At 37.3% G+C, this 27,975-nt stretch overlaps 4 protein-coding genes across 10 annotated transcripts; 1 reads left to right on the top strand and 3 right to left on the bottom strand.

The window, feature by feature from the left end:
* Nucleotides 1-61: 61 nt before the first annotated feature.
* On the bottom strand, nt 62-14,928 carry nedd4a (NEDD4 E3 ubiquitin protein ligase a). 2 transcript variants are annotated; one of them, XM_020941327.2, is made up of 29 exons: nt 14,788-14,928; nt 14,253-14,326; nt 13,670-13,748; nt 13,563-13,601; nt 13,419-13,472; nt 8,021-8,071; nt 7,650-7,711; nt 7,426-7,528; nt 7,171-7,337; nt 6,989-7,103; nt 6,327-6,491; nt 5,955-6,038; nt 5,665-5,784; nt 5,347-5,562; nt 5,189-5,266; nt 4,823-4,877; nt 4,687-4,745; nt 4,520-4,585; nt 4,208-4,437; nt 3,977-4,098; nt 3,539-3,609; nt 3,363-3,458; nt 3,221-3,294; nt 3,041-3,101; nt 2,888-2,947; nt 2,312-2,419; nt 2,144-2,240; nt 1,965-2,037; nt 62-1,406 (listed from the first exon to the last, which is right to left on the bottom strand). In XM_020941327.2, the coding sequence occupies exons 1-29, from the start codon at nt 14,830-14,832 to the stop codon at nt 1,304-1,306; spliced, it is 2,727 nt and encodes a 908-aa protein (XP_020796986.1). In that variant the 5' UTR covers nt 14,833-14,928; the 3' UTR covers nt 62-1,303. The 2 variants fall into 2 exon arrangements, with proteins under 2 accessions (XP_020796986.1, XP_020796987.1); XM_020941328.2 differs by having other exon boundaries at nt 7,171-7,334.
* On the bottom strand, nt 8,078-13,407 carry LOC129409141 (uncharacterized). Its single transcript, XM_055154266.1, has one exon. The coding sequence runs from the start codon at nt 11,178-11,180 to the stop codon at nt 9,999-10,001; it is 1,182 nt and encodes a 393-aa protein (XP_055010241.1). The 5' UTR covers nt 11,181-13,407; the 3' UTR covers nt 8,078-9,998.
* On the top strand, nt 14,534-27,862 carry tex9 (testis expressed 9). 6 transcript variants are annotated; one of them, XM_055154269.1, is made up of 12 exons: nt 14,534-14,660; nt 25,666-25,775; nt 25,849-25,912; nt 25,990-26,063; nt 26,166-26,211; nt 26,279-26,346; nt 26,411-26,556; nt 26,678-26,769; nt 26,843-27,016; nt 27,089-27,223; nt 27,516-27,650; nt 27,720-27,862. In XM_055154269.1, the coding sequence occupies exons 2-12, from the start codon at nt 25,750-25,752 to the stop codon at nt 27,795-27,797; spliced, it is 1,038 nt and encodes a 345-aa protein (XP_055010244.1). In that variant the 5' UTR covers nt 14,534-14,660; nt 25,666-25,749; the 3' UTR covers nt 27,798-27,862. The 6 variants fall into 6 exon arrangements, with proteins under 6 accessions (XP_055010244.1, XP_020797215.1, XP_055010245.1 ...); XM_020941556.2 differs by lacking the exon at nt 14,534-14,660 and adding an exon at nt 15,022-15,153; XM_055154270.1 differs by lacking the exon at nt 14,534-14,660 and adding an exon at nt 25,257-25,460 and having other exon boundaries at nt 25,863-25,912.
* On the bottom strand, nt 16,576-24,694 carry LOC110175389 (DNA-binding protein RFX7). The gene is made up of 9 exons (XM_055154304.1): nt 24,549-24,694; nt 23,482-23,515; nt 22,041-22,126; nt 21,841-21,963; nt 20,929-21,045; nt 20,522-20,605; nt 20,223-20,437; nt 19,845-20,116; nt 16,576-19,740 (listed from the first exon to the last, which is right to left on the bottom strand). The coding sequence occupies exons 1-9, from the start codon at nt 24,692-24,694 to the stop codon at nt 16,693-16,695; spliced, it is 4,125 nt and encodes a 1,374-aa protein (XP_055010279.1). The 3' UTR covers nt 16,576-16,692.
* Nucleotides 27,863-27,975: the final 113 nt, after the last annotated feature.

Below are 27,975 nucleotides of genomic sequence, written 5' to 3'. Positions count from 1 at the left end.
GTGGCTGAGTGGCTTGCTGTAGTGTACTATTATTACTATTGCTTAAAAACTGATTGACAAGTTAGATTTTAAAACATTTATTTTTTTCTGTGTGGCTCGATTTTATCAGCCAAAATACAATGCAGTCTGCTTCAAACTGGTATATAATTAATTACCTGCAAAACATTTAGTGGTAATGCACTTACGGTTTTACATTTGATTGTGTACTTCACAATAAAAATATTTAATGTACAGTGACTTAAAAATGTAATAAAAATGATTAGTCTATGATACAACAAAGTTCAGTACATTACAAAAAAGGCCCCAGAGGTGCACATTTAAACAGCTTTTATATTAAGAGCAGAGCGTATACCATGTTTAGTACTCTGTAAACATTTAAGAAGTTAAAGATATTCTTAAATAGTGATAAAAGCAGTGTGCTGACAGACTCACAAGATACAGTAAGAGTAAGAGTAAGACTTTGATAATATAAAGTCACTTTATAAAAAGTATAAAAGTGTGTTCGCTGAGACAAGACACAAGTCCATGTAATTGTCCAGTAAACATTACAGGCAGTGTAAACATGTTTTACTATTATAATCATTATGACTACTCTCCTAACTTGAGTTTCTTTCTTATAGATAACTAAATATTTTTTTCTGAACCATAATATAAGCTGTACAATTTTACAATGAGAAAATGACATAAAAACATAAAAAGAGCCTTGTGAAGAGTCCTTTAAGGGTTGAGGATAAGGCAATGTAAATGCTTATATGATTAAAACTATGTTTCAGTTGGCACATTTGTGAGGGTCATAAACAGCTTAATAGTGGTTTTAAGAAAACATTGATTGTACAAATATGTACATAAATCAAGTCACATTCACTCATATGAAAATATATACAGTACTGCATAGACAGTGAGCACATATAACACTGCATTTTGTAATTATATTAACAAGTCCACAGTCTACTACTGGTCCTAGTGGTTAGTGATGTTGATTTTCCGCTACAAATACAGAAATTCCCTGCTTCAGCCGTTTAATGCAATGGAATGAGATCAGCCCAGACTAACATGTCTTGGGTACCAAAGTTTACAATCTAACAGTAAATGCTTATCTTATTTATATAAGATAACAAGTATATAAACCTATGAATTAACATGATTAAATCTTTTACACAATGTAACCATCAATTAATCAATCAAATATGTGAAAATAACAGTGAAGTTTAAGGAGGGTTTACTTGTAAACTTCATAATTGTTGACCAACGAGTATGAGGGCCAGTCCTTCATCTGTCACACTGATGCATATACACAGGCATCCTAATCCACGCCATCAAAGCCTTGGGCATTTTCAATGGCAATGTTCAGTTTCTCTCTCAGTTCTTCAAAAGACTCATAAGGAGGCAGGTCCAGACGATTAAAGCTAAGAGAAAAAAAGAGAAATGACAGGTTTATGTTACAGGACAGTACAAGCCGCATTCAATGTTTTTTTTTGTTTTTTTGTTAATGAAATACTATATACTAAATACTATATAATACAGCATCTCTTATATCTCTAAGTATGCAGTGATTGTTTGATTTTTTTTCCTGAGCAATTTGTAGGTTCCACACTTCTCCACTGCACATCTAGACAGTATGAATAGTCACTACCTAAAACCTGGCACCTTCAAACATTATCCAGTACTAGTGCTGCCTCTGCAGCTCAGTGAATGAAGCATGGAGGCTCTGAGCTTTCACATGAGACATGGCCAGCCCATACACTGAGAATAAGAAAAATTGATGTGTCCTCTATATGCAGGTTTAGGCACTCGAAACCCAAACCAGGTTCAGTTCGAGAGCGGAGCACATACTACACACCATATCTTTAAGAAACGTTAAATTTGACTTTTAATTTAGATTGTACTTTTTATGTAGTGACAGGAAATCAATGCTGAGACATAGTTAAAATCTGGACAGTTTGCGAACAACATTAAGGGCCTACCATGTGTGGGCCCGTGGTAATTTTTCACGTGTTCCCCACTGCTCTATGGTGAAAAGCTGTGGTCCATTAGAGCCTAAAAAAACAAACAAAATTAAGTTGAGTCTCACTTGCTTTGACAATAAAACAACAAAGAAACAGTTCAGTTTATCTTGTACATCCTAAACAAATAAAAAACTAACCATAAAGTTCAGCAAATCCGTTCATGGGGACTCTGGAGGTGCCCGTGACAAACTGTAATAGTCTGATTCGCTTCTCGGCATCCATCAGCAACACTGTCTGCAATAAAAATGCAAAGATAATTTATGAATGAAAACTTGAGAAACATGAGTTTCATCTAAGCATCTTACTTTCCAGAACCACTGGATCACCACGTGGTTGGAGCAGTAACCATTCTTGTACTTTGTGTTTTCTTTCCAGTCATTCACATCCACATCTCCTAATCCACACATGAGAAGCTGTGAAAGTGAAAAGAAAAAGGTTTATCTTAAAAGTATTAAATGGGCACTATGTAACTTTTTGCTGGGGGCTCCATCACCAATCATCCCCTTGTTTCCATGGCAAAATTAATTTTTTATGCTTAATGTAACACAGGATTACATGAAATGTAACTATCGCCATGGAGGTATGTGACACCTCCAAGCCAGGCAAGTTACAGGTGAAATCTGTGGAAAGGTAACCCTTCTCACATTAAGAATGCATCTTTTTAAAGGTATTTTTTGTGATATAAAATCACCTGTACATTAAGTAATGCAAGAGTCGAGACAGAGCAGTTTAATGCTATCCTCTGGAACATTCCATGCAAGGAAATTTCCATGAAGACAAGCAGGTGCACTCCAACAGCAGAAAAGTGCATGCAGTTATGAAGTGCACCTTTTAAACTAAGTTATACTAAGTTTACGGTAAACAGATTAACAGAGACAAACCTCCAGCTCATTCTCATCAAAAATCTTAATAACATCCTGTGGAATCAACTCAAAGAAGCCCTGAAATATATAAGAAAACACAACGTAGAGATATTTATTTATATAATATATGTATATTATATAAATTAAATCTTTAAAAAATCATCAGTTTACCTCTTTGAAAGCAGTCATCTGTTTTTGTACTCTGTTTACAAACCTCCACTGTATCACCAAACTGCCAAAAAAAAAAAAAAAAAAATAGAGTATATATTTTAACAATCTTTTATAATAAATTAATTACTCAATCTTTTATATTATAATTATTACAGTTATAAGATACGGTATGTCACTTACTGGATGTATTCTTTCTTGTTTTCATTGGTCACCACAATATCGGCACCACCAGGCTTTAGTTCGTGCTGATGAGTCTAAATGTGAAGTATGCAACATATTAACTGAAAGTTACCACTTATAAAAAAGGGTGAACTGAACAAACCTGTCCAAAGAGCTCTTCATCAACAGTGAACCTCAAGTCCAAGTCTGTGGGGTCATTCTCCAAAATCCACATCAGTGAGTTAAAATATTCACTGTCCTAAAAAGTGACACATACTGCCCATCAGTTCCTATAATGTAATGAACCATATAAAAGGTTTTATGCATTGAAGTACTTACAACAGACTCCATATCTTGAAGATTAATTGATTTCTGAAGCATCATTTTATAAAAAGGTCGAATGAAGAAAGCTTTACAAAATAAAACAAAAAATGAATAAAAACTATATATAACTATATACAACTATATTATATAGGCAGTTTTCAAATTCTAGATTGTCATGATGTTATAATTCCAGATGGAGGGCAAGACCCAATTTCCTCTATTGATTACACATACGTATTTTGCCACAAAATATCCAAATAGTGAATTCACAAATGTTGAACCTGATCATTTGTATTTCTGACTAGACCTGAGCCCTTGCTGTATTCCAAGAAAAAAAAATCAATTTTAAAAATATACTTTTATCTGCCCCCCATCTGTATTTAATATTATTGTTCTATAAAATGTTGTGAACTCAGCAATTTGCTCATTAAAACCTCAAAAGCAACAACTCACCATCAAGAAGCTTGCCATGAAATACAGCCATGCCTGCAACGCGACCAATAAACTTGAAGTACGTGAGATGGTCTTCATTGCATAAACCTGAGTTTGGATTGATCTGCAGAGTGTAGTTGTCCCTAAAATGAAATTACATTAACAATAGTTTCAGAAGCTATTTCTGTACAAAATATGACTATAAATAAATGAAACAGACATTGGTATTCATATTTGATAGTTTCTACTCACGTGGCAGAATATTCAAAAAGTCCATAGTATGGATTGAACATTTCTCTGGACATAAGGAAGAACCATTCTCTGGCCACGCCCCCATAGTCCAGACCTTTCTCTCCCTCAAACTCCACCCACAGACGTGCCTTCAGCAGCTCTGGCCGCTTCACAGACAGGATTCGCCGGTAGGAATCTTCCAGCACCGCAGCTCGTCGGAGCTTCATCTCAAAACGGTTTGGGATGTCAGCCTATGGAATAAAATGAACATTAATGAACACTTAATGTTACTTTTGTACAGTTAAGAAATTATGATACAAGATAAATACTCACTGGCTTCTTTAGTTTCTTTCTGAAATAATCATACTTCTGTTTGTAGTCTCTGGAATATGGCACTGCCTAAAACAAAAAGCACGAAACAATGAGAAAAACAAACATCTCAATTTAAAGATGACATTTTGGCATGTTTTGTTTATAAAGGAGTATAAACATCAACTCACTGGTCCAGTTATGGCTGAATTCTGCAATCTGGGATCCTCCCATTGTGTGGTTCTGGTGTCTGTAAAAAGATAAAAAATTGAGGCAATGCCCTTTTAGCAATTAAAATATATTTTACTGAAAAATCATTATACTTACTATGATCTATGTAGAATATGCGCCCATCAGAATGAACTCTTTCCTCCCAACCAGGCTGCCACCAAGAATAAATAAAACATTTGTATACAACATTACAGTTTCCAATACACTATAAGATTATTACTTTCAGATTATTGTCAAAATGCATTTATAATAAAACAACTGAACTGGTAATGATTTCTTGACAACAGTCTTTTAAAGCCAGAGTGTTATGAGCAAGGGCTTTGAGCCGCTGATTCTTATTATATGCAGTTCTGGCAGACAGCCAACAGATAGCGCTATTCTTTATTATAGGCAAGAGCTAACTGGTTTGCTACTTCATGAGATGTCTGACTATACAATCATTACTGATCTGGAAGATCTTACCGGTAGAGGGCCGAGATCTGAAGGGTCAAGTGAGACCCTCCTCCTCATCTGGACAGGAACTCTGAGTCGCGGGTCTTCCTGTTCACAAGAATGCAAAGAGGATATGTGTCACAGAAAATGCTGGATGAGTTACTCATGACATTCTTAAATATTGTTACCCAGGTAGTTGTCTTTGTGTTATGGTCGATGAAAAAGGGTCTCCCATTGGGAGCACTGCGAACCTCCCAACCCGCAGGCAATGATCCTGACTCCTGAGTGGGCTCCGGGCCTATGGCTGGTTGAGGGGACTCCTCTACTGACACTGGCGCCTGTGATGTTCCGGGGTTTTGAGGTAAACCTGCGGTCCTCTGTGGTGACGAGGCTTCAGGAGCTCTCTGAAAAAAAGATGTCCAGAAAACAAAAAGACAATAAAATAATGGGCTTCAACAGATTTATCCATTTTGCCTTTTCTTGACTGAGAAATGTAACATTTTTACCTGAACAACTGGGCGAGTCCACGTGGTGGTTCTGCTGAGGTGGTTCACATAGTAACGTCGTCCTTTGTTGTCCCGCTTCTCCTCCCAGCCCGCAGGTAACCCAGTTGATATTGGAAGAGGCTATTGTGTAAAATAAATAAAAGTATACAAATATGAAGAATATGACCCTTAATAGAAGTACAGGAAAATAAAAATTATTAATTACAGTGCATGATCTCTAAGGTCACATGTAATTCCATTAAGTCATACAAAAAGGGCTAAACAAGTAATTTCTTCACTGAAATACATACCGCAGTGTTAACAGGATGCTCCTCCCCTGTTGAGGTCCGGGCATTGCCTCTTTGACTGGAATGACGAGAGTTACTTGTGTGATTCTAAAAGGAGAAAAACATAATTAAGAACAACAAACTTCACCAAAGAATAATCCATAATTTTTAATATTATGCAACATTTTACAGTTATTTTTTAGGTTTGTAAACCTTTTTTTTGGTTTAAGTATCTACAGTGTTTTGTAAATATAATGCATCCATTATTAAAACATTGCTTGTATGAAGAAGCATCCATTTTGCCAAAGCAAATTGCAGGCACTGTGATACTTTTTCACATAATAGCAATGAAAATGATCGTGATTCTGATCAATTATTATATGGATAAGAAATTACCTGACAAGAGCTGTGCTGTTCAGCAGCTGCTGACCCTGAAAAGTGAATGTTGCTCATATCATTACAAACTGAATGAATCTCGACCGGCGACTGAGGTCGAAGTGATGAGACCTGGATATTGTTTTGATATGAGGTGGACTCATCCTCAGGTATGACCTCCCAGCTCTGAAAGACAGAGAGAAACCAAGCGCAAACTGTGGTATTTTTTAGGACAAAGGAAGAAACGACATGAAAAATGCTCAGCAGCATGGGAATTTCAATCATACTGTAGTAGGATGAGGCATAAAATGGGTGTGAAACTGCGAGTGAAATATCATATAATTAGTCTGGTCAATCATGTCTTGAGTGTTTCTCTTAGAAGGTGCTGGATTTCCTCCTAGTGCAATCCCAGTCACTTTCAAGCCGACGTATCGGATTGAACATCCACTGAGACCTGTTTGAATCTGTTGAAAAGCTACAACATGCAACTGGTGCTTTAAAAGTTTAAATGACTATATTTGGAAGAGTCTAGAGCCTCCAGCATAGTCTCCAGCGTAGTGACCAAAATTAACATGTGCATGTCCCACTAATCAATTCCTTGAAAGTTTTACAGTAGAGCAGTAAGTACCAAACTACTTTGTTTGTAGAATTAGAACACTTTTGGAAAGTCTGGGGTAACTTACCTCTGGTGACTCTTGCGTATTTTGGTCGTCAGGATCTGAAATCTGTCTCCGTGTGTTAAACGCATGCTCTGCTTCCACGTTATTGCTTTGTCTCTGTAACTCCACACCATTTTCCCTTTAATGCAGAATGAATAAATTAAGAATGCTTGTAAGAAATGAAGATGGTAACCTGTTAAACTTACTGCACTGACGGTCGCTGCCACTGTGTAGTCCTAGTTTCATGGTTCACATAATAGGTTCTTCCAAGGTTGTCCTGTCGTTCCTCCCAGCCAGGGGGCAGCGCAGGAAGAATCTGGCTTTGTCTAGGACCTGACATGTCCTGGGACTCAAGAAACTCCCAACCAGGCTGCTGCATAACAATATATACATTGTATCATACATCGCAATCATTTATTGTGTAGAAGTGATTAGATATACTGTAATGTGTTTAGGCTTACATCCACATCTTCAGTTTGATCAGCAGGGTCCTGGCTTTGATCTGGGTTTTTAGGAAGATATGTCATTTTTAGCCGGAGGTGACCCTTGACCCTTGACTTGTGACTAGATGATAATATTAAAATATAAATCAATCAACATGCATTTAAGATCCAATATTGTCCCAAATGAATGACACTGAAATGTAAAATGAATAATTGTCAAATAAGTATGAAATTGAGCTGACCTTCTGGGGTGAAGCAGAAAATCCTTGAATGTGTATGGTCTTTCTGAATTAGGATTTTCTGTCTGAGAGAAAAAACAAAAGTCAGAAAATAAAGTTTATTTTCACTAACAGTGTAAGCAAACTGTAATAATGGTCAGAGTGTAGCATGAGGACAAATCAGGGTAGTTGTGTTTATAATAAAACAGAACTCAGAAGAAAAGATAAACATGATCAAGTGTGTTTCCAAAACGAAACCAAATGTGGGCGTTTGTATTTATGTGAAGGATGGGTCAAACTAAGGTTAAGAAGTTGCACAGCAACATACATCAACATTCCAAGTCACACATACTAGTTCTCACACAAGTGTAGTTAAGTGAAACAAAAAAACTTACCGGAATCTGATTTAGAGGCACATCCACCTGTCCTAAAAAGTCATCTCGTGTCTGAGAAGAAAGAGATGCACAGATATAAGCACAAGACCTCTCAAAACAAATAAAAAGCACACTATAATAGTTAATATGTAGCACGAATATCAAAGTACAAGGTAGACCTTTCCCTATGTATTCACAGTTATTTACCAAACTGTGCCATAAGTGTATGGAACCTAGATTTTTGCTTGTTATTCTACCCAATAGAACAAAAAGATATGAAAGATTTAAAATGTCTCTGTTTCAAATGCACAGTTTCCACATCAGCAGTCAAACATATTATAACATATATTATAACAACAGTAGTAGACTGATCTTATAAAAACATAAATAGTACACAAAATTACTGACACATTATTGTTATTCTTTAAAAATGAATGTAATATCATTAAAAGACAATATCAATCAATACAGCTTAATTAAATAAAGACTATTAACTATCACAGGATGCCATAATAGAGATACCGCTAAATAACTAGAGTACATAAGGCAGGGTTTGATTTATTCATAAATAGTTGTACAAAAACTGACTCAAAATGGCAGTAAAAATAATAGTCTCTAAACTATTGTAGCACAGTAAAATGGTAATAAAACTCAATCTGCATTTTTACAAATAGAAATTACGCCCATTATAGCAGAGTATTTAAACACCCAATACATTTAGAGATGCATTAGTTGCATTTATAATTAAAGGCATTTCCATTTTAAATAAAAAATACACACACCCAAGAACTGACAGAATTAAAAGTAGTAAGAATTAGAATAAAATGTGCTTATTTAAAAGCACTTGCTAATTACTGGTGAACTTCTAACTTGACAACCTGCTAAATGTGCATTAAGGTGGTGGGGTGCGATAATTGATACTGCACAAACAGAAGCTAGTGGGGGACCCAAAGGGAACGGGACACACCATCCTTTTACTGGAAATGGCTCACACTCTTCCTGCCTACATGACCCCATCTCCACAGATGGCTGGCATGACAGTGCTCTGCTCTAGTATCATGTTAAATTTGAATCCACAGGACTGGGCAGTGCTTCAGACCACCAGACTATCTGGAGTCAGGGGGAATATTTCAGAGTCACTTATTTATATCAGCAAGTGGCACTGCTTTTCCCACCACTAAATATAGCTCAGCTAAATACTTAAGGCAATTACTCATACCGTTAACAGTATAATAAATTACTTTTAAAAGTGTAGAAGTAGAGTTGAAACAACTAATAGAAATAATCACAACTAACTGCTCTTTTAAATTATTGTCAAGTAATATAGTAATGGGAAAATTGTAATCTGGACTACACACAGACATAAAACATGGCATGTGTTGAGAGAAGAGTTGTTATGACAGAACAGCAACTGAATCAAGATAACCCACAGAAAGTAGATTATATAGGTAAATAGGACTAAGATGTTTTCAAGCAGGATCACTCTAGCTTCACTGAGGACAAAATGAACATTTTCATCTTAACTGAAAAATTAAAACATATCATTTGTTAGTGGCAGCCATAGTTAGTATTGTTTCTTAATGTCACTGTAAGTATTTAGATAGAGGAATCACTGAAATTTTTTGTGAGAAAACGTATGCCATTGAAAACAAGTGAAACTGAAAACCACTGAATGTTTCTCCTCATGGGATTTCCAACACAAAACAGAGCAACAGCAAACCTTTCAGTTACTGATACAGTCCTATATTTGCTGTGTCAAGTAAGGCAAATAATTCATTAATTTCTGCACAACAAAGTCTGAAAAGGTCACTGTACACAAACAAAATGAATGCTTGCTATAACTGTTAAGAGTAAGACCAATGTCCAAAAGGCTGCCACTGTAAAGCAAAGCAAGTATCCAAGCCAGTCACTGCAATTAAAACTACAGGAAGAAACAAAGATTATATGAATCAACAAACAACACTTCATGCAATTGAATAGAAAAAAACATTTACAGAAATTAGTTAACAAAAATACTAACCTCTGTGTTTTTGTTTGGATTTGTGAAAAGGTGTGGATTAATGCCATGAGGCATCTTATTTGGGCAAAAAGGAGACAAATGGATGTGCACATGCGGAGAATAGGAACTGGAGAGCTTTGGGTTTGAAACGTGACAAGAAATTCCAGTATTGGAGTATGGCACCTCCAGAGAGAAGCTCCTTTGTATAGCACGACGAGTGTGGGGTTGGCCCTTTTCTGAGGTGCTCTTCCTCTTATTTGGTGGTTTATTTGAAAATATACATGCAGATGTGCTTGTTTTCAGTTTTTTGTAAGCATCCGGATCCTCCTGAGGGTGGGATCTATAAAAAGCCTCAGGATGTTCTAGTTGAAAAGTAGCTCCTTTTGCAGGTAAAACAGGTTTCTGATGGGCAAAATGCAGTCGAACGCAGCTCGAATGACGATTTGATCGGTCCAGTGCACAAGATTGTTCAATTACTTTATTACATTCCTCCATTTTATTAAACTGTACAATGTTTCTAGCAGCCTTACATGTTGAACAGCTCCCCCTTGGGGGAAGGTGACCACTTACTGAACTTAGTCCATCACAACTGGTATTTTCATCTCCTGAGATTTCATTTGGCCCTACAGTGACTGGGCTGTCAGGAGAAGCTGGCGGAGTACTGCATGGGCTTTTTGGAAAGATAACCAAAGAGGAACAGCGTCTCAAGGGTACTCTGGACTTACAGCGCAGTATGCAGTGCTCCTGAGTGATCCTCTGCTTTTCTGGAGATTCTGGTTCAAAGATGCTGTTACTGCTACAGTACCCAGGGTCACTGGCCATACTGCTGCATGAGCCTTTGTCAGAGCCTGCGCCTGCTCCTCCTTCACCTTCTTCTGTACTGCCATCCACATCCCCACTGGGCTTTCCACATGGCTGCAGAGCGATCTGTACAACACTCTTTTTACTACATGCTCCAGCATTAATCCTGGGTATAAAGAGAGCAGAATGCTGTTGTAAAATCCCATTTTCTGGTGACAGAGGAGTCACCTTTAGGTGGACAGAAGTGTGCGCCAGGCTCTCCGCTGGGCTGTGAGTTGACACACTGACGCCAGTCTCTTCACCATGACTGCGGAGGCTCTCTGACAGAGGGTCCGTGTTACTTCTCCTTGACGCAAAATGCAAGCGGAGCTGACGTGCCATTCGTTTAACTCTCTAATCCCTCTAGACACGGTGGGTTATTCATGATAAACCTGCTTGAAGGAAAACGGACGGCAAAGCAACTGCTCCGTGCTCACTGCTGTGATCACAATCATTACTGGCTCTACATTGCCAAAATAGCTCTGGTGACAACCTACATTCCTGTCCAGGCTGATCTCAGCTTTTAGTCAGAGAAGGTCAGTGATTCTGTTTGGACGCATGACCCAAACATACGACCCCTGAAGCTCTAGCAGTCTCTCTGGTCGACTCTAAGACCGTGTCAATGTTAAAATATCACCAATGTTAAATAATACGAGTGAACAAAGACTTTACTGTTGAGCAACTTCTTAAGGGTTCAGATAGCCAAGTCAGCTGGTCCTGTCAGGCAGATGTCTTAACCAAGAGGGCTCCTGTTTACTGACTACATAAACAAAAAACAAGATGGTTACCCTCTAAACAGCCTCTAAGACCAACGCTAAAGTGTGCTCATGACAACTTCCTGCAGCTGCAGCTCTGCTTCTTATGTTTCTACTCCTCTGTCCCTCCATAAAACATATTTTTACATACTATTAGATTACAGGAAATAAGAGTGAAGAGTACTCCAGCCATAGTTCAAATCTAAGAGTCTAAAAAGTATTTAAATTATTAGCAAAATTATGGACATCAACAAAAATATAAGAAGAAAAAAACAGTATGGCAACTCCAGTGACATGACACCAGTTATATGACACCTCCTGTAACAGTTTGTCCTGCTCTGATTGCCACTCCATAAATGTTGACACGGCATTTATCAAAGGCAGCCTTAGAAGCTAGACCTGCCTATTTCTGAGTAAAAATTATAATTTTATTTTCATTGACCGATAGTTGAAATAAAAGACACCCGGACAGCCAACATTAGCTAGCAAGCATTAATGTCTTACTAGGAAATACATTACTCAGAGTACACACCTCTTGTGTACCTGAGGCATGACACGGCAGTTCTGAGCTGTCACACCCATTTGTTTAACCATGTGACTGTTAAGTGTGACATAATTTCATATTCCAGAAGCATTTGTAGCATAATAGTAATTTAGTGACCAAACCAAATCATGCAAAGAAATATCACAAAAATAAAGCACTAAAAATAAATTGCTACACAGGGTGTTACTATGTACACATCTGTCACAATGAGTTGTCAAAAGCTCACTCATCAGTAATATAATGCATATTTTTTATTGTGTGAGGGCATCACAGGTTTACAGGTCGACCTAAGATCTACCCGTCTAACAAGAAATAGGTCAGCAGAACAACAGATACTACAGGTCTAATGCTACCAAACAATTCTCAGTTGTGTAGAGTAACTCTTTAACTGATTAGCTCCATGCTATCACGTTAACAGGCCTAGACCTTGGAGCTAACTGTAACCACATGCAACTGTTTCACAATGCAAACTCACACACTGTGCTCTTTGGTCAGCACATAACCATGTATCAGTCTAAAGCCAGATTTACCCACATTTACAGCTTTACATACTACTGTTCTCAGTTTACCAATAATATTGTACATGCCATGGCAAAATAAGGGTAGGCATGCCATTAACCTTGTAATGACGATGATGTAAATTTCACTGTAAACATGGCAAGCACTGAATTCAACAAGAGTTTGGTTGTTCCCGGAAGTACTAATATATGGTGGGATTATATTCATCAAATGTTGATAATGATTAAAAAAGCAATGGAGAGTAGTGTATATAAATTTAATACTATATAACACTTATCTTGTTTTTGTACAATTGAAAGTAAAGCATTGAATTAAAACCCTCACAAAGGCAGCAATTGCTGTTTAGTCAAATTCATGTTAATACTGTAAGAAGTGAAATGACAAGTACCTGTACATGTAATATTCAAGCCTTATCTACAACATCACCAGTATACTGGCTACTAATGAACTCAACTGGCCTCTCTTAACCAAATAGGTTCTGTTATGCCATTCTAGAAATTGAGCTGTAAGTCAGAATTTGCTGTTCAGATTGCAGATTTGTTGACCTGATTTATGGGTAATATCGCTATAATTACTGGGCCTATCCACATGAAACAAAATGGGCAAGTTCAATGCTTTCTCTGTCAGCATGAGAAAACAAAAGTGTTTTTTACAGTATCTTAAAAAAGTGGTAGCATTATTCAATCTAAAATAATTTATTATTGTAAGTTGGAAGGATTTAAAGCCATAACATTAAAAGCCAAGTTGTATAATAAAACCTACCAGACGATTCTCATCAAACACTTCCAGTAGAAGGCGATGCTTATTGGGATCAACCTGTATAAAAATACAGCAAAGTGAAGTTGACAAACTGATACTAGGGTCATGTAAAACTAAACAAAAAAAGTTTGAACTTTATTGACTTACTCTGAAAAAGAATTCTTCATGCCATTTTGGATCTAGGGTCTTTGAGAAAAAATATATGTAAGCAAAATAATGAAATGTAATAATTCAGTGGATTGTGTTTTATTCACCTTTTTAATTGTTTTAGTTTGAAGACTTGTTATTTCCCCATTTACTGGATCATACAGAGACAATCTTGTGTAGGGATCACTGTAAAAGAGTTCAAGAGATATTAAATAAAAAGTACAGTAACATCTATGTCATGTTCTAATTTATTTGTATTATGTCATTCTTTAGTCATTGCCTTCATGCACATGTGACATTATTCATCTGAGTATCTGAATTAGTTTGAATGTATAATGGATATCATATCACATTCACTCACATTATCTATTATATAATATAGTGCTTCACAGGGCACATCAGTTACAAATATAGTAATAAACATTTGTGATGCACTATGATAGCTGGTCAGATCAGAGTTACACTTCAGAAAACTTTTAAACTTAAAGTAAAAAAAAGGAGGACTAATTTAGTAGCCTTTTAAATACTTCTTCTAATTCTTGGATTGACAATAGCATTAGAACAACAAGTTTAGTAATAAAAAATGTTGAAGATAAAAATAAATAAATAAATAAAAAAAAAAAAACGACAGTATTGTGCTAATGCATACTTATTTATGTGTTGAAGAAATCTGCATATTGAATATCATACCTGGCTCCCAGTATATCTTTTTTTGCCAAGCCAATTCCAGCTATGACTTTGACTTTTAGGATTCTGGTGTCATCCTGAAATAACATAGCAGTTATTATCACAGTTTTACTGTTACAAATTAGTAATTTCTGAATCAGTGTTGTTATGACGCATGTAATGTCACATGACGGTCGGTAGACTTTTCACAGTATTGTGTGGACTATATCGTTCAATCATTAGCTTTTAATGAATTGCGCAATTATGTGAGAACCAGCTGCTGGCAAAGGCGTTACCATCGAGCAAACCTGTAGCTCTCCGTTTCTCAAAGTGGGCTTTATCTAACTACAGACGAAAGCTACAGAGTTAAGGACAATAATCATTTAGCTCAAGCGTGAGTCTTTGGAGACGCAACAAAACATTTTATCCAATGTAAGGCGATAGCAAACCGACAGTTTTTGCCAAGTTTTGGTGTGGTTAGCTCAACTAGTCGCTTGTTGCTAACGTCGTGATCACATGAGTATACTGACAAATCTAGCGTTCACAGCCGATACTTTACCTCATCTGCAGGAAGTCCTCGGATCTGCGGAGAAAGGGTAGCCATAATACCCCGGCTGGTCTCCTTCCCTTTGGGCTAGGTGAAGAAGTTTGTTTGCAGAAAGCGACTGACTTGTAGTTTACTAAGCTGCTTGTATCCTTCGTTTGCGTTGTTTACGCTGATAGTGGCGGGCAGTGACCGCCTCTTCTCTAACCATCCTCTTAGTTCTCCTCCTCCTGCTATGGCTTGGCTTCCTACTTCCTCCACCTCCTGTTCCTGTATATTTCACTCTCTGCCTGGCTGTACAAAATAAGGTTTATTACACAGGTATAAGATAAATAAGAAGAGCAAGACCATCGACCTTTTAACCTTAAGTACATATGGCAGGTTTGACCAATTGTTTCATTAAAAAATTACGATTATATTAAAAGTTTTACTTTGTTTTCTGAAGTCTGACAACTTTGGTGATTAATTTTATAATTACTTCCTGGTTGGACATGGACAGAAGATATCTACCAAAGGGCATCGTTAGAAACCATTATAGTTCTGTTATAGAAACTGGGAACTAATATTCTGGTACGAGGCTCATTCTGCTTTCTGAATGGATAATCGTTTTAAAAGACCAAGTTATGACTAAACAACTTGGCTTTTTTGTGTGTGATTAAGAATAAGTCAGGATTACGATTGTTATCAGTAAAAGTTGTATTTGATTTGCCTACCACATATCTGAGTAGGCACAAGGGCACAGTAAGCCTAGGTCATGTTTATGGAATTTAAAATCCAAATCTTACAAACTTACTTTAAATAATAAAAAAAAAAAGTTTATTTGTTTTAGAAACACATAAAACCAAGACCCTCAATTAAGTCTTTACAGATCATAGCAACAAAAAACTATTGGCTACAAATGAGATAACAGTAGGCTTAGCCCATGTTGTAGTGCTAAACATAACATTTCACACAGTTTGTAAGGAAATACAGAATACAGTAATTGGGAAGATACTGGCTTATTCACTGCATAAACTGTTTGCATAAACACCAGAAACCATCTGGCCATTATGCTACCTTACTCAAATATTATTTAATACCTTAATGGCCACTTTAATACAGTCTCAATTGTAACTGTAAATGTTGTTTATTGTTAATAAAAATAAATATATTTTTGACTGTAGAAATAGGCTCTATTGACCTACTGTAAAAGCAGTAGGCTTGGCCTGAAACAAATTAAAGTTTATGTAATAAAGGTAGTATAACACTAAAGCCAACATGTCAAATGGCTTTCAATAGAACAGAGTACAAATCAATGAAAGTGATTCTACACTTAAATTTAAAAGTAAAAATCATATGATTGATTAACTGTATCATTCCAATTCCAACAGTATTTGGCAATGACCGTGCAATGCACATTTGTACATTATTCTTTGGTTCACAGGGTTCACATATAGTTAAATATTAACATGATTATTATATTATTATTTTGGTCTAAATTAACAGTGCAGATTGCATTTTAAAAGGGGCAAAAAGGATTGTCAGGCAGGACAGGGTATTTTACTATTGACAAATGCTGCATTTAGAACACATTAGTTGCCTAAATCTGATGCATTTTAGATTTGGGATATAAACTTGTACAGAATTCATTGCATAAGAAACTTCAAAATTTCACTTACAGGGTTTTAAAAGTGCAGATATCCAACACAGGGGTTGATCTAAATGCTGTTCTCAGTTTTAATTTTTACCTACTGGCCATTAAAAAAAAAAAAAAAAAAAAACTATACTGTTGGTTTAAATGCATAGCTTTACAACATCTACATTGATAAAATGACCAGCATTTTATACAGACTGACACAAATTCACAAATTCAAGCTTATAATATAAATAATGAACAATTATAAACAATAATGAATAAAACATGATTACGCCTAAATACACTCAACCCATCAAACCAACAGCTGAATGGTCTTTACTCTCAAACCACTCCAGTCCACCAGAGTGAGTTGAGTCACTGGTGATCTGCTGATACACTGAGGTATGGACCAGCTCCTCTGGAGTTTCACTTAGATACTGCCCTTGTTGATGATCTGGGTCAAACAGAAGGTTTGTATCTAGCGTGTTAAGGTCGTTGATGCTGCTGGAGAGATCCGATGTCATTCTAAGTTCATGGGGGAAGTTTGCTCCTGTGTTTAAGTTCTGCTCAGCACTGCTGGCACTAAGGCGGTTTTGTGGAACCAGATCTGGGACAGTGCATCTGAAATTGTCCTGCATTGCTGTTGCTGGTATCTGCTGCTGAGACTGAGCCCTTGTTAACTGTAAATTGCTTTTAATGCTGTCAAAAATAGTTGGCTCATTAACTGTGTTCTGGGAGGAGTTCGAGGACAAGAGGTGGTGATCACTGCAGGAAATGTTTGGGTCAGATTCAAGTATCTGGCTGAGGTTCATGCAGGCACTGTAGCTGGATGGTAAATTATTCATTCCAAGACCTCGCATAGTGTCATCATGAGACCTCTCCAGCTTGTTCAGAAGCACAGTGCCCAGGTGTTTGGTGCTGGATGGCTGGCCTTGTGGTGGCATTTCCTGAGTTTGCATCATGACATTGAGTGGCACAGAACGACTTCTTTGTGCCATGCAACTGACTGCAATGTTTGACTGATTGTTGGAAAATAAATTAAATATCTCCGGTGTTATAGGTGAGTTAAAGGGAGACAGGACTGAACGTGGGGTGTTCGAAATGGCACTACTTCCAATACTGACACTTACATTTCTTTGATGTACAGCAGGGCTTACACTCCTACATCGAAAAGACGTTGAGTGGGCATTGGCTTTATTATCTAGAGGAGCAGGCACAGCGAAGCCCTCCTGTTTGCTCATATTTGCCATGCTTGCTACTTGCTGCTGCACTGGAGAGATGGGGGTCAAACGGCCAAAGGTGTTTTCCTGGTGCCTTGCGTGTGGAACAGCAAAAGCATGAGGTTTTTGAAAGTGGTTGTCTATCAATCCTTGATAGCTAGGTACAATACCCATTCCACTATTTGACTTGGTTACACTACTGCTGCTGTTGTTGTAGCTATTATTCATCCACTCCAGTCTAGTCTTGTCTGGATGTGTAGCCATTGGCCTCTGCATAGGCTTTACTGGGCTGCTTGTAACATTGATGTTATCATGAAAAGCAGTGTTGCTGGAGTTGATAGGAGTAAATGCAAAAGGGTTCCTGCATTCGACTGGACTAGGTGGGACAGTACTGCTGCAGTTTGAGAGTGGAGTTCCCACAGGGGTGTGACGGCTGCTTCCAAGGGCACTATCCACAGGTGTTGTTGAGGCCATGCGTGAACAGGGACTATCCCCAGTTAGGACTTGGGCTCCTCCAATCATTTCTGTCGTGGGAGTGGGTGTCGGTGTGGGTGTTGGAGTTTGAATGGGATTGCAATGATTATTTGTGTTTGGGTAACATGGATTCATGTTCTGATAAGTGGCAGTCATGTTCTCTTGGATTCCAGGTTGTTGGCACTGTAGAGAATGGCAGTTTCCAAAGTCTTTGAGGTTAAGTTTCATCTGCTCCTCCATCTGCACCAACTCCTCCACAATACTATCCTGCGTAACATCATCATCAAAGGAAAAATAGTCAATATCTGGTTGCACGGTAGCAGAATTTGTTGAAATATCTTGGTTGAAAAAGTGCACATTTTCAGTGGCAGAGTGTGTTTGCAAAGGATAGATTGTTTGAGAACCATCAATACTCTCGTTTGAATTTGAAACCGAAATGTTGCTTGCAGGCTTGCTGACATTATGTATTTGATGTTGCTGTAGTAATACATGATTGGGTGAAGTAATACCATCCATAACAAGGGTATTTTTTCTTTGCATTGAACTCTCTGTGTTAGCTAAAGAGTAAAAGCTATTGCTTCTTAAAGAGGAAGCATGGGTGTAACTCTGGGAAGTCATATTGGAATTCATTTTGATCTCAACTTCCCGGCTTGCTGGAGCGCTTTCTGGGCGAGTGGGGCTTTCATGACTGTTAGTCAGCGTAGCCCTTATACCACTTTCAGGATCAGTAGACCCCTCCAGCATCTGCTTTGGCACAAAGAACCGTTTACTTGGAGATATTTTACAGCTGTCTGGGCTGAAGCCTGGTCGTTTCCTTATGTTCTTTGTTGACGTAACATTTCCTTTTATGAATGATATATTCCTGCTTCCTCCAGGTGACTGTGTAAGGCTGATTTTCATTGAAGAAGAAGGGCTTGTGTTGTGAGGAGAAAATGTTGCAAGATCAGGATTATTTTTACTTTTGGTGAGGTTTGCCACAGTGACAGTGCTTAAAGAAGGCTTCTCATGGCAGTTACTGAATGCCATTTCATCCACTCCAAAAAGCTTCTTTGTTTGTGGTATAGGTACACTGGCAGCCCGCTGTTTAGCCTCTCGACATGGATAAGCAAAACGCCTTTGGCTGCTTTCATGAATAGCCTCAACTTCCATTTCAACATCTATGTTATTGCTGTCTGCAACCGCCTGTTGTTGCATTGTCACAGGTGCCAGAATGGGCACAGTGGAAGCACTTCTCATAGTTTTTTGAATAGGTCTGCATTCCTCTGCAGGGCTGCTGATATCTGCCGATGCTGGCCTGAGAGTAGCATTGGTGAGGCAGGTGGTGGCAGTATGACTGTTAGGTGCCAGAGATATTGATGTCATTTTGACTAAACTAACAGGACTAACGTGACAGGTCGTCATCACAGTTTTCATTGGGCTGTGTGCAAGAATCATTGTTGAAGGTGATCGTAGGGCAATCGCAGATGTAGACAGTGGTTTTGGAAGAATTTGTGGATATCGCTGCCGTCCTGACCCTGCTGAACTGAAGACAACATTTTGGGAGGATTTGAGACTCTGCTTTGAAATTGACTGGTTTACCATGTGGAAATTAAGTGGAAGAACTTTGCTCTCCATTGAAGCAGCTGGGCTTGGGGATATTAATGGTCTGCATGTTTGAGTCTAGCAGATAAAAAGAAAAGATTCATTAATAAATCAAAGTCTGACAGATCTGACAGAGATTTTGTATGTAGTATAAATACTGGGCTACTGTTTGGTTTTCTCACCATAATGGGGCTTGGAACAGTTGCTACCATTATGCCTACGGGTGGCTGAGGTGGAGTGGTAGGATCATTACACAGAATGGTCTCTTGTTGGTTTGGGTCTTCTCCCGGAGTTGGTGAGTGCAGTTTCAGTTCTTGTTGCTTTCTCTGGATCTTCCTTTGTAGTTGCTGCTTTGCATCAACAGAAGGGGGCGACAGTGTTGTAACTTGAGATTGAAACGTGTTCATGTCTGCAGCCGGAACGAAAGCTGACATAGACTGTGGAGTCCTCCTCTCTGTTGACAAGAGGTGTGGAGGAATTAGATCATGGAGTAATATGTGACTACCAGCAGATGACACTGTTAGTCCTTTAGTCTCATCTATATTGACCAGCTGCCTTACCTGTTGCAGTTTCAGTCATTATCGTAAGGGCTGCCAAAGACTTGTTGCTTATGTAGTGACTGCTGACAAGAAAACGAGCCAAGTCTTCCACTGCATCAAACTGACGTTTTAACACTTTTTGGGCCCATTCACAAACAAGATCACAAGCAGCAAAGCGCATTTCTTCTTTTATGCCACTCATTTGTGCGGAGGAGTCAAGTATGTCACACTGTAGTATGAAACAGAATTGGAAACAAACAAAAAATGATTAATTAAAAAAAAAAAAATGAACATAATAATTAAAAAGTCAAATTCTCACCCCTTCTCCAGGTTTATTTAAATCTAGACTTGGTAAAGATGGGACATGAACAACCGGTCTCTTCCTTAGACCACTGTAGCAATATGTAAACTTCTGTCAAGGGTAAATATTGATGACAAAGTTCTGTTTGTACAATGTATTGACAGTTAACAACTTTTGTAATTTTTTTGTAGTTACACATACTGTATTTTACAGTTTTACACTGTGCTAGAAAACTACAAACAGAGGTCAAAGTCACATTGAGTCCCCTCTGAGGCTCCATGATACTGCGTCCAAAGTAGAGAGGACTTTATTTCATTTCACATCTATATTTAGAGAGCAGCTTATGAGCTGCAACAGCAGATGGTAGAGAGCAGAGACACAGGCTGACTATTACAGTTCATTCCAGTAAATTTGACTGAAGGATATTTTGATTTTCCTCTCATACCCAGTCGACGAGCTTTCATATTTGGAAAGACATTTTTCATCATTTTCCCAAAGTCTGCAGCACTCAAAGGGTGGTAATTGAGGTTGTCACAGAAACTCCTGAAAAAATAAATGCAAAAAGATATAAATTAGGATTTGTTGTGTTAAACATTATTTATAGCGGGTAAATGTAAATCTGTTTACTAAAAGAGTAAAAAACTAAATACAAAGTAAAAAACTCAAAAACAAATTTGTGATATTGCATAAATACACACATTGCTGTAAGCCATTTATTGTCATATTTGTCATATTATTTTTATGAGCTGTTAAAATGTGAATAAGTAATTTCGAACTCGCATTCAGATCAGAATTTAAAAACAAAAATAGAAATACAAAATATTTAAGTAACCTTTTTCCCTTAAAAAAGTTTTTGCTCCCTTTGTTTTATTTCCAGTATTAAGTCGTTGCATAAGCCATTAGGGGCATTTCAATTGCTCTCTCATATTTTCCATTCTAATATTACCAACACTTGCTGTACTATAATTCCCAAGCCTGCAGCATCTATTTTTACTGGCATTACAGCTGACAGAAGAAAGTCAAACATAAAGGGGACTGTAGTACTGACGCATTTTACAAAATATGTCACTTAGTGTGTTCCTCTTTAGCTATATATGCTCAGGGGTTAGATACTTTTCACTAGATCAAATGTTACTTAATAAGACTAATTAATGGAAAATTTTCATGTTTTTGTTTTCTTCCATTGTTTCCACTGGGTTTTCAAACAGTGGTTTAAAAGACGTGACCTGAAAAAAGTCTAAAACAACAGCATGGAAACTTGTATTGGTATTGCATAGACTGGAGGCTGGTCAAAAGATGCCTGGTCACATTTCTTTTACACCTGTTATTATTACGCACTTGTACTCGTCATAGACCTCTTGCTTTGGAAGAGAAGTCTCCGGAAACTCCTCCAAATGATTACGAATCCAGTTGAATGCATGTGTCTGCTGTGTGCGACTTGAAGAAAGGGTAGCCTGGTCACTGAGAAAAGATAGGGTCATATAAAGATTTCAATCATTACAACTCAACTTGTGAATGGGTTAATGCTAGATAATTACCATTTCTCTGAGGTGTTGCAGGGACCAGAAGGCAGCTTGAGGTAGAGGTAGAGTTTTTCAATATCTGAGAACTTCTCAACATCTTGCTGTTAAAGAGGGCCCAAAAAAAATTCTAATTAAAACGTACAAATGCATATGGCATGGGATGAAATCAAGGCCTACGACAAAAAGACTTAACTGCCAAAGTTATTATCGGGCTCATCAAGTTATGATAAACTACTACATATTAGGGTGATTGGTTGAGTATATTCCTTTCTAACATCTACGTCAGTCACCTGTAGTTATTTTTATTTTTATTTTACTAAAATTAAAATGTGAATTAAATAAAGTTTTAAATACAAAAGGAAATAGATTAAACTTTGTTTGAACACTTTGATGCCACATTTATTTTCAATAAGGAGTTGCTGCACTTAATGTGGCTACACAGTTGTTTTAGTTTGTAGGGAAACAGGGCAGTAGAAGATGTCTCATTGCAAGACAATATGTTTTTTATGTGGAGTAGACCAAGATATACTGAAGAGAAAGATTTTAATTATTTAGTTTTGTCTTTGAGATCACTATACACATCATTACACTGCATGATGGACTGATAGATATATATTGCATCGATAGCTATGGGATTGTTGGCCGCCCAAAGGCACGTAGTGACTGCAGACAGATACTCCGGGCCAGACGTGCTCTCAATGTGCAGGGCGCTGTGTGTAAGGTGAACTCCAGTGATCTGCTATTAACCCTTCAACGAGGACAGTTCAGCATTGGGTTATACAGATGCATGTACACACTGCCAGCACATGCTTTCATTCATAAATATTCACCCTTTCAATTTGCTCCTAAGAATAAATCATATTCTCTTGATCTTTTCTAATTTGGTTTCTTCGTTGTTAGGGAGACATAGGTTAGCAAGACCTAGAGATAACATGCATTTAGCTTCTCAGTCACGAGGAGCTGGAGTAAAACACATAATTCTTATTAATAGCTGCTGTCATTTTTTGAACAGGAAAATTAATTAGGTCCTTGGCTGCATTTCAAATGTAATCATACAAAAACCTTTTAAATAATTCAATGGACATCTTTGGCCTTTTTGGCAATGCTTTCAGTGTTCTTGGCCTGTCAAAGCTTATATGTTACTATGTCATTTCCTACGCACAATTTCAGCTTTTAACGTAATTCACCTTGAACACACTATGCAGACTAAAACGGTAATAATGTTACAGTCTCTCCGTACACTTTGTATGCCGTAGAGAAACAGATCTGAAGAAAGCGCTGACAGAGACAACACAGATGGACATGTTGGTCTCATAAAACCTTACAAAACACAAGCAGATGATAATTGCAATTTTTATTTGGAATAATCAGAGACAACATCTAGATTTTCTGTTTGCAATTTGGTTAAATAATCAATAATCATAAACCACCATCAAGGTGTTAACTTGGCACTTACCAGAATAATTTCCACTTTGGACTGAACAGATTTGCTGCAAAATATAAAGAACAAATTAGTATGTGAGTGAAACATGATCGCTTGTGTCTAAAGTGTATTTATTTATAAAGCAGGGGAATGTTTGGCATGAGCTGACCCTCCCTCTAGCATCTCTCAGGTCATGTAACCACCATCAAGAACACATGTTGTCATATGTAAAAAATGAGGCAGGCACAGAGACGACATTGTCTTGAAAACAGTTAATGTTGCTTATAACTTGGTATTAACTGTGTACAAACTGGACAGAACTATGATAAACTGGTTGAGCTAATTTAAAATTACACTGCAACAGTTATAAAGTCCCTATCCTTGACTAACATCTTCAGGTCTTATTGCTAATCTGCAAACAGGTCAGACTGTTGTTGACTATGAGACAGAAGGCAGGTGGGTTATAGTCAGTAGCACGGTGGCTGGGAATCAGGAGAGGACTCTAGGCTAAGCCATGGCAAGAACAGTTCACTTTAATTCACTGTTACCAGGGGACAAGGGCTGCGTAGGCCTTTATTAAGCTGCTTGTGAGGCAGGTTTGGAAGGTACACTGAACTACACCTGAGACCAATGCCAATACAGTAAGATATGTTTTACTTTAAATTACATTCTATAGGTGTTATCTGGATTTGTAGATTGTATGTTCTTGCATTCACTTGAAATATACAGTGTGAAATGTTGCTCTAACAAATCAAATTAAAAAAACTTTTTTTTAAAAGAAAGCAAGGTTTTTCTTTATGTTTGGTGCAAAATCGTGAACTATTAGACAAGAAAACACATAATTCATATTCATAACTCATAATGATGACAGCACTGTGAAAATTATGCACAAACTAGCTTCTAAAAAACATACAATAATATAATATAATAAATATAATATAATATAATATAATATAATATAATATAATATAATATAAATATAAATATAATATAATATAATATAATAGGGCACATCTGTCTGAAAATACTTTGTAGATTGTACACTTGACGTCCATGGTCAAGCTTAAAAGCACGGACAAAATCAGCAGAATATTTCTCACCAGATGGAGTTCTTGATCCTGATTTGCAGAGCACTGGCTTCGGCGCTCTGCAGCCCTGGAAGCAGTCCCGGGACGATGCTGGGGGTACTAGCCGCCCCCCTCCCCACCTGCAGCAGCTGAGAGTCCGTCTCGTAGGTCTCAGACATCACAATGGGCCTCAGAGTCGGACTAAGCGCAACGGGACAAGAGACTGACGAACAGGGTTAAAAAACATGTGCCGAAGGACGCTGCGACGCCAACGGGACAGAAATGCGCCCTGTTGTTGTTGTCCCGTCAACCTTCAACATTGCTTAGTTAGTCCAAGTTCAAGCAAGAAAATTTCTATGTAATAAAATATAAATACGCACCAAATATATGCAAAAAAAATCTTAAATTAGTTTTAATGCTCAGACTCTATTACTAAAAAAACGCCCATTGTGCGCTCCGGTGTGGTCGGTAGCTCACGGTGTAAGATTTGCTGCATGTGCATGGCTGTGGTGTAGTGTAGTAGCTGCTGAATACACGCATGCGCACACTAGCCACCTTAGAATTAAAAACAACACGCCATGGCGCCCTGTTTCAGACTGTCTATTACTTGGCCCATTTGTATTGTAAGTTTATGTTTATGACTAATGGATGTATGGCCGAGTACTGTTCTGGCAGTGTATCATAAATGCAGGTTTTGGGAAACCTTCAGTGAAAAAAAAAAAATCACGAAAGTAGGCTAGATAAAGTTGTTTGCTATGTCAGTAAGAAATTCTTTACCATATTTCCACCAAAACCCTTGGTCAGTTTTCTCAAAGCCGTTAAACCGGCTCCCATACAACTCAATGGTTAGCCGTTGCTAAGCAACCACTCGCGCGTCTTTGGTTTTGTTCTGCTATGGCTGAAAGAAGTTCACAGAGAAAGAAGATTACAGCTTCTGTTTCGCAGGTCTGTCCTTAAATTTGGTTTATTCGACATAGCTTGACATTTGCATTACCTAAAAGTACTTTTCAAAATTATAAATTGTACAGTTAGTCTGCAGTGGGTGGTAAGTAGCTAGCTAACTTAAACTGAGCATGGGCATACATACAGTTAGCATTACAGTTAGCTAAATACAAACTTTGACAATATATATTATTTGTATTACACCAAGAAACCATTTGGGAAAAAGTCAGAGAAAATAAAGACATGTGAAACAAGATCTACCCCTGGCTCAACCACCAAACACGACGATGATATGCTTGCAAAGGAAGAGCATTACAAGTAAGACATAGACACAGATAGAAATGTCATACCATGTTTTCTAATGCACTGTTCTATCAATATTATCTTAAAGAATTTTAAATGCAGAACTGGAAGCCAAGACTGCAGATTTAGTCAGACAGACTGAGCTTCTTATGGTAAGAGTTGCTATGATCTCAGTTGTTACTTTAGGCGAAAGGCCGATATCAATTGACAACCTTTTGTTATTTTTTAGAAAGAAAAAAATGAAGTTCTGGCAAAGCCCCTGTCCACTCTCCAGCTCACAGATCTTGAGGATGATGATATCATGTAAAGCGAAAAAACAAAACAAAAACCTAGCATCAAAATGCTTTTTAAAGTAAAACAAACTAATAATTTAGTAACGTTGTATCTTCCTTTACTCTGTTACAGAATAATGGCACCTTTACAAGACAGTATTCAGAAGCCTCATGTTAAGGTAGCTTTAGTTATCTATGTTTTTGTTTTTGTTTTCTTCCCTCTTTTTTGAGCATCTTTCTCTGTAGGTGAAAACTAAGCAACAGACCACTCTGAAATCTATTCATACTGGAAAACAACTCAAAGATAAAACAAGGTAAGTAATTTCACTCAAGATAAAAAAAATCTGTATTTTTTTCTTAAAGTTTTTTTTATTTTAGAAGCCCAGGGATGTCATCTGTAAATTATTTGGAAGAAGCAGCTGATACATTTTTGTCAAAGACAATACAAAACATGGAAGAAAAGATGGATGATGAGCACAGTGTGAAGGCAGAGATACCTTTTTCTGCAGATACAATGGCACCCGGTAAGTTTGTTACTAAAGATTTTTTTATGTATCTTTTCCCATTGGTACATCCACAACTGCACAGTCACTACATGCCATACATGTATGTTTCATGTCATGATTATTTGTGTTTTGTTCGTAGGTGTTTCAGATGCTCAGATACGAGTGTTGAAGGCAAAACTACGGATTATGGAAGAAGAAATGGATCATCTAACCAGTGAATATTACAAGAAGGTACACACAGCTTCATATACAAAAAATAGTGTTTAAGTTGACAAAACTGTAAATAATCGTTATTGTTTGGAAGGATGATGAAAATATTAGACTCACTGCCAAAATGAAAGAGCTTGAGGAGGACCGGGCTAGGCTACAGAAGTCAGAAAGTGTCCTGCAGGCACAAATTGAGAAACACAAAATTTTGTTCGAGACATCTGCCAAAAAGTGTGAAGGACTTCAATTACATATAGCAGAGTTAAATAAGGTTTGTACTCTATTTAGAAAGACACAATAAAGACACATGTATATTCTGCTAAATACATCTATATGCTTATAGGAAATTGAAAACCTTAATAGATCCAGCAAACAGGCTGCAGCTCTTCATAACACTGTGGAGATTCGCCTCAATAGAGCCATGGAGGAATCACAAAAACTTAAGAGCGAACTCAACAAGATGAAACAGATGAACAAGGTAATCTGAGCATTTATAGAAGTCAAAACCTTGATTTGTATTGAATGAATGACCAGTAAAGAGTGCTCTGTCCACTAAATAAAAAAATAACACAATGCTTTTGCATGTATTTAAAATTTAAGTAAATCCAGGTACATCCACATGGATGAAACCAGTAAAGCATAAAATAGTTAACTGTATAAAATCTAACATGTATCTCAATTACAAAGGTGAATGCCAGAACAATTATCAATTATAATCACAGACTTTATAGCTTTGTGTATTTTATTCTTACATTATGTTGTTTGAATAGGACAAAACTGTCGAAGAACACCAAAGCAAAGTAAGTCTTCTTGCAGAAAACAAAAACTTGAAAAAACAGAAAGCAGAACTCATTGTGGGCTTCAAAAAACAACTCAAACTAATTGATATTCTCAAACGACAGAAGGTAAGTTTCTCTACTATAACTAGAAACCAGTTACCATTTATACAATCTCCTATTTTCTCTTCTAATTAGATGCATTTTGAGGCTGCCAAGCTTTTGTCCTTCACGGAAGAAGAATTCATGAAAGCGCTTGACTGGGGAGAGTCATAATGTATTTAACAGAGTAAAAGAGTAGAGTTAAAGTTGCTGTATTAAATCTATCATGTTTCCCTGAATTGCAGTAAGAATATTTTGTTGACAAATAATAAACCTGTTTTGTTATAAATAATATAATATTTTCTTTAAGACACTATGCAACACTGGAAAATGTCTTTTCTATGTTTACTGT

This window comes from Boleophthalmus pectinirostris, unplaced genomic scaffold (genome assembly GCF_026225935.1).
Source record: "Boleophthalmus pectinirostris isolate CB_2022bp ecotype Guang Dong unplaced genomic scaffold, ASM2622593v1 HiC_scaffold_19, whole genome shotgun sequence".
Taxonomy (NCBI): Eukaryota; Metazoa; Chordata; class Actinopteri; order Gobiiformes; family Gobiidae; genus Boleophthalmus; species Boleophthalmus pectinirostris.
This window is presented reverse-complemented; position numbering and strand designations above follow the sequence as displayed.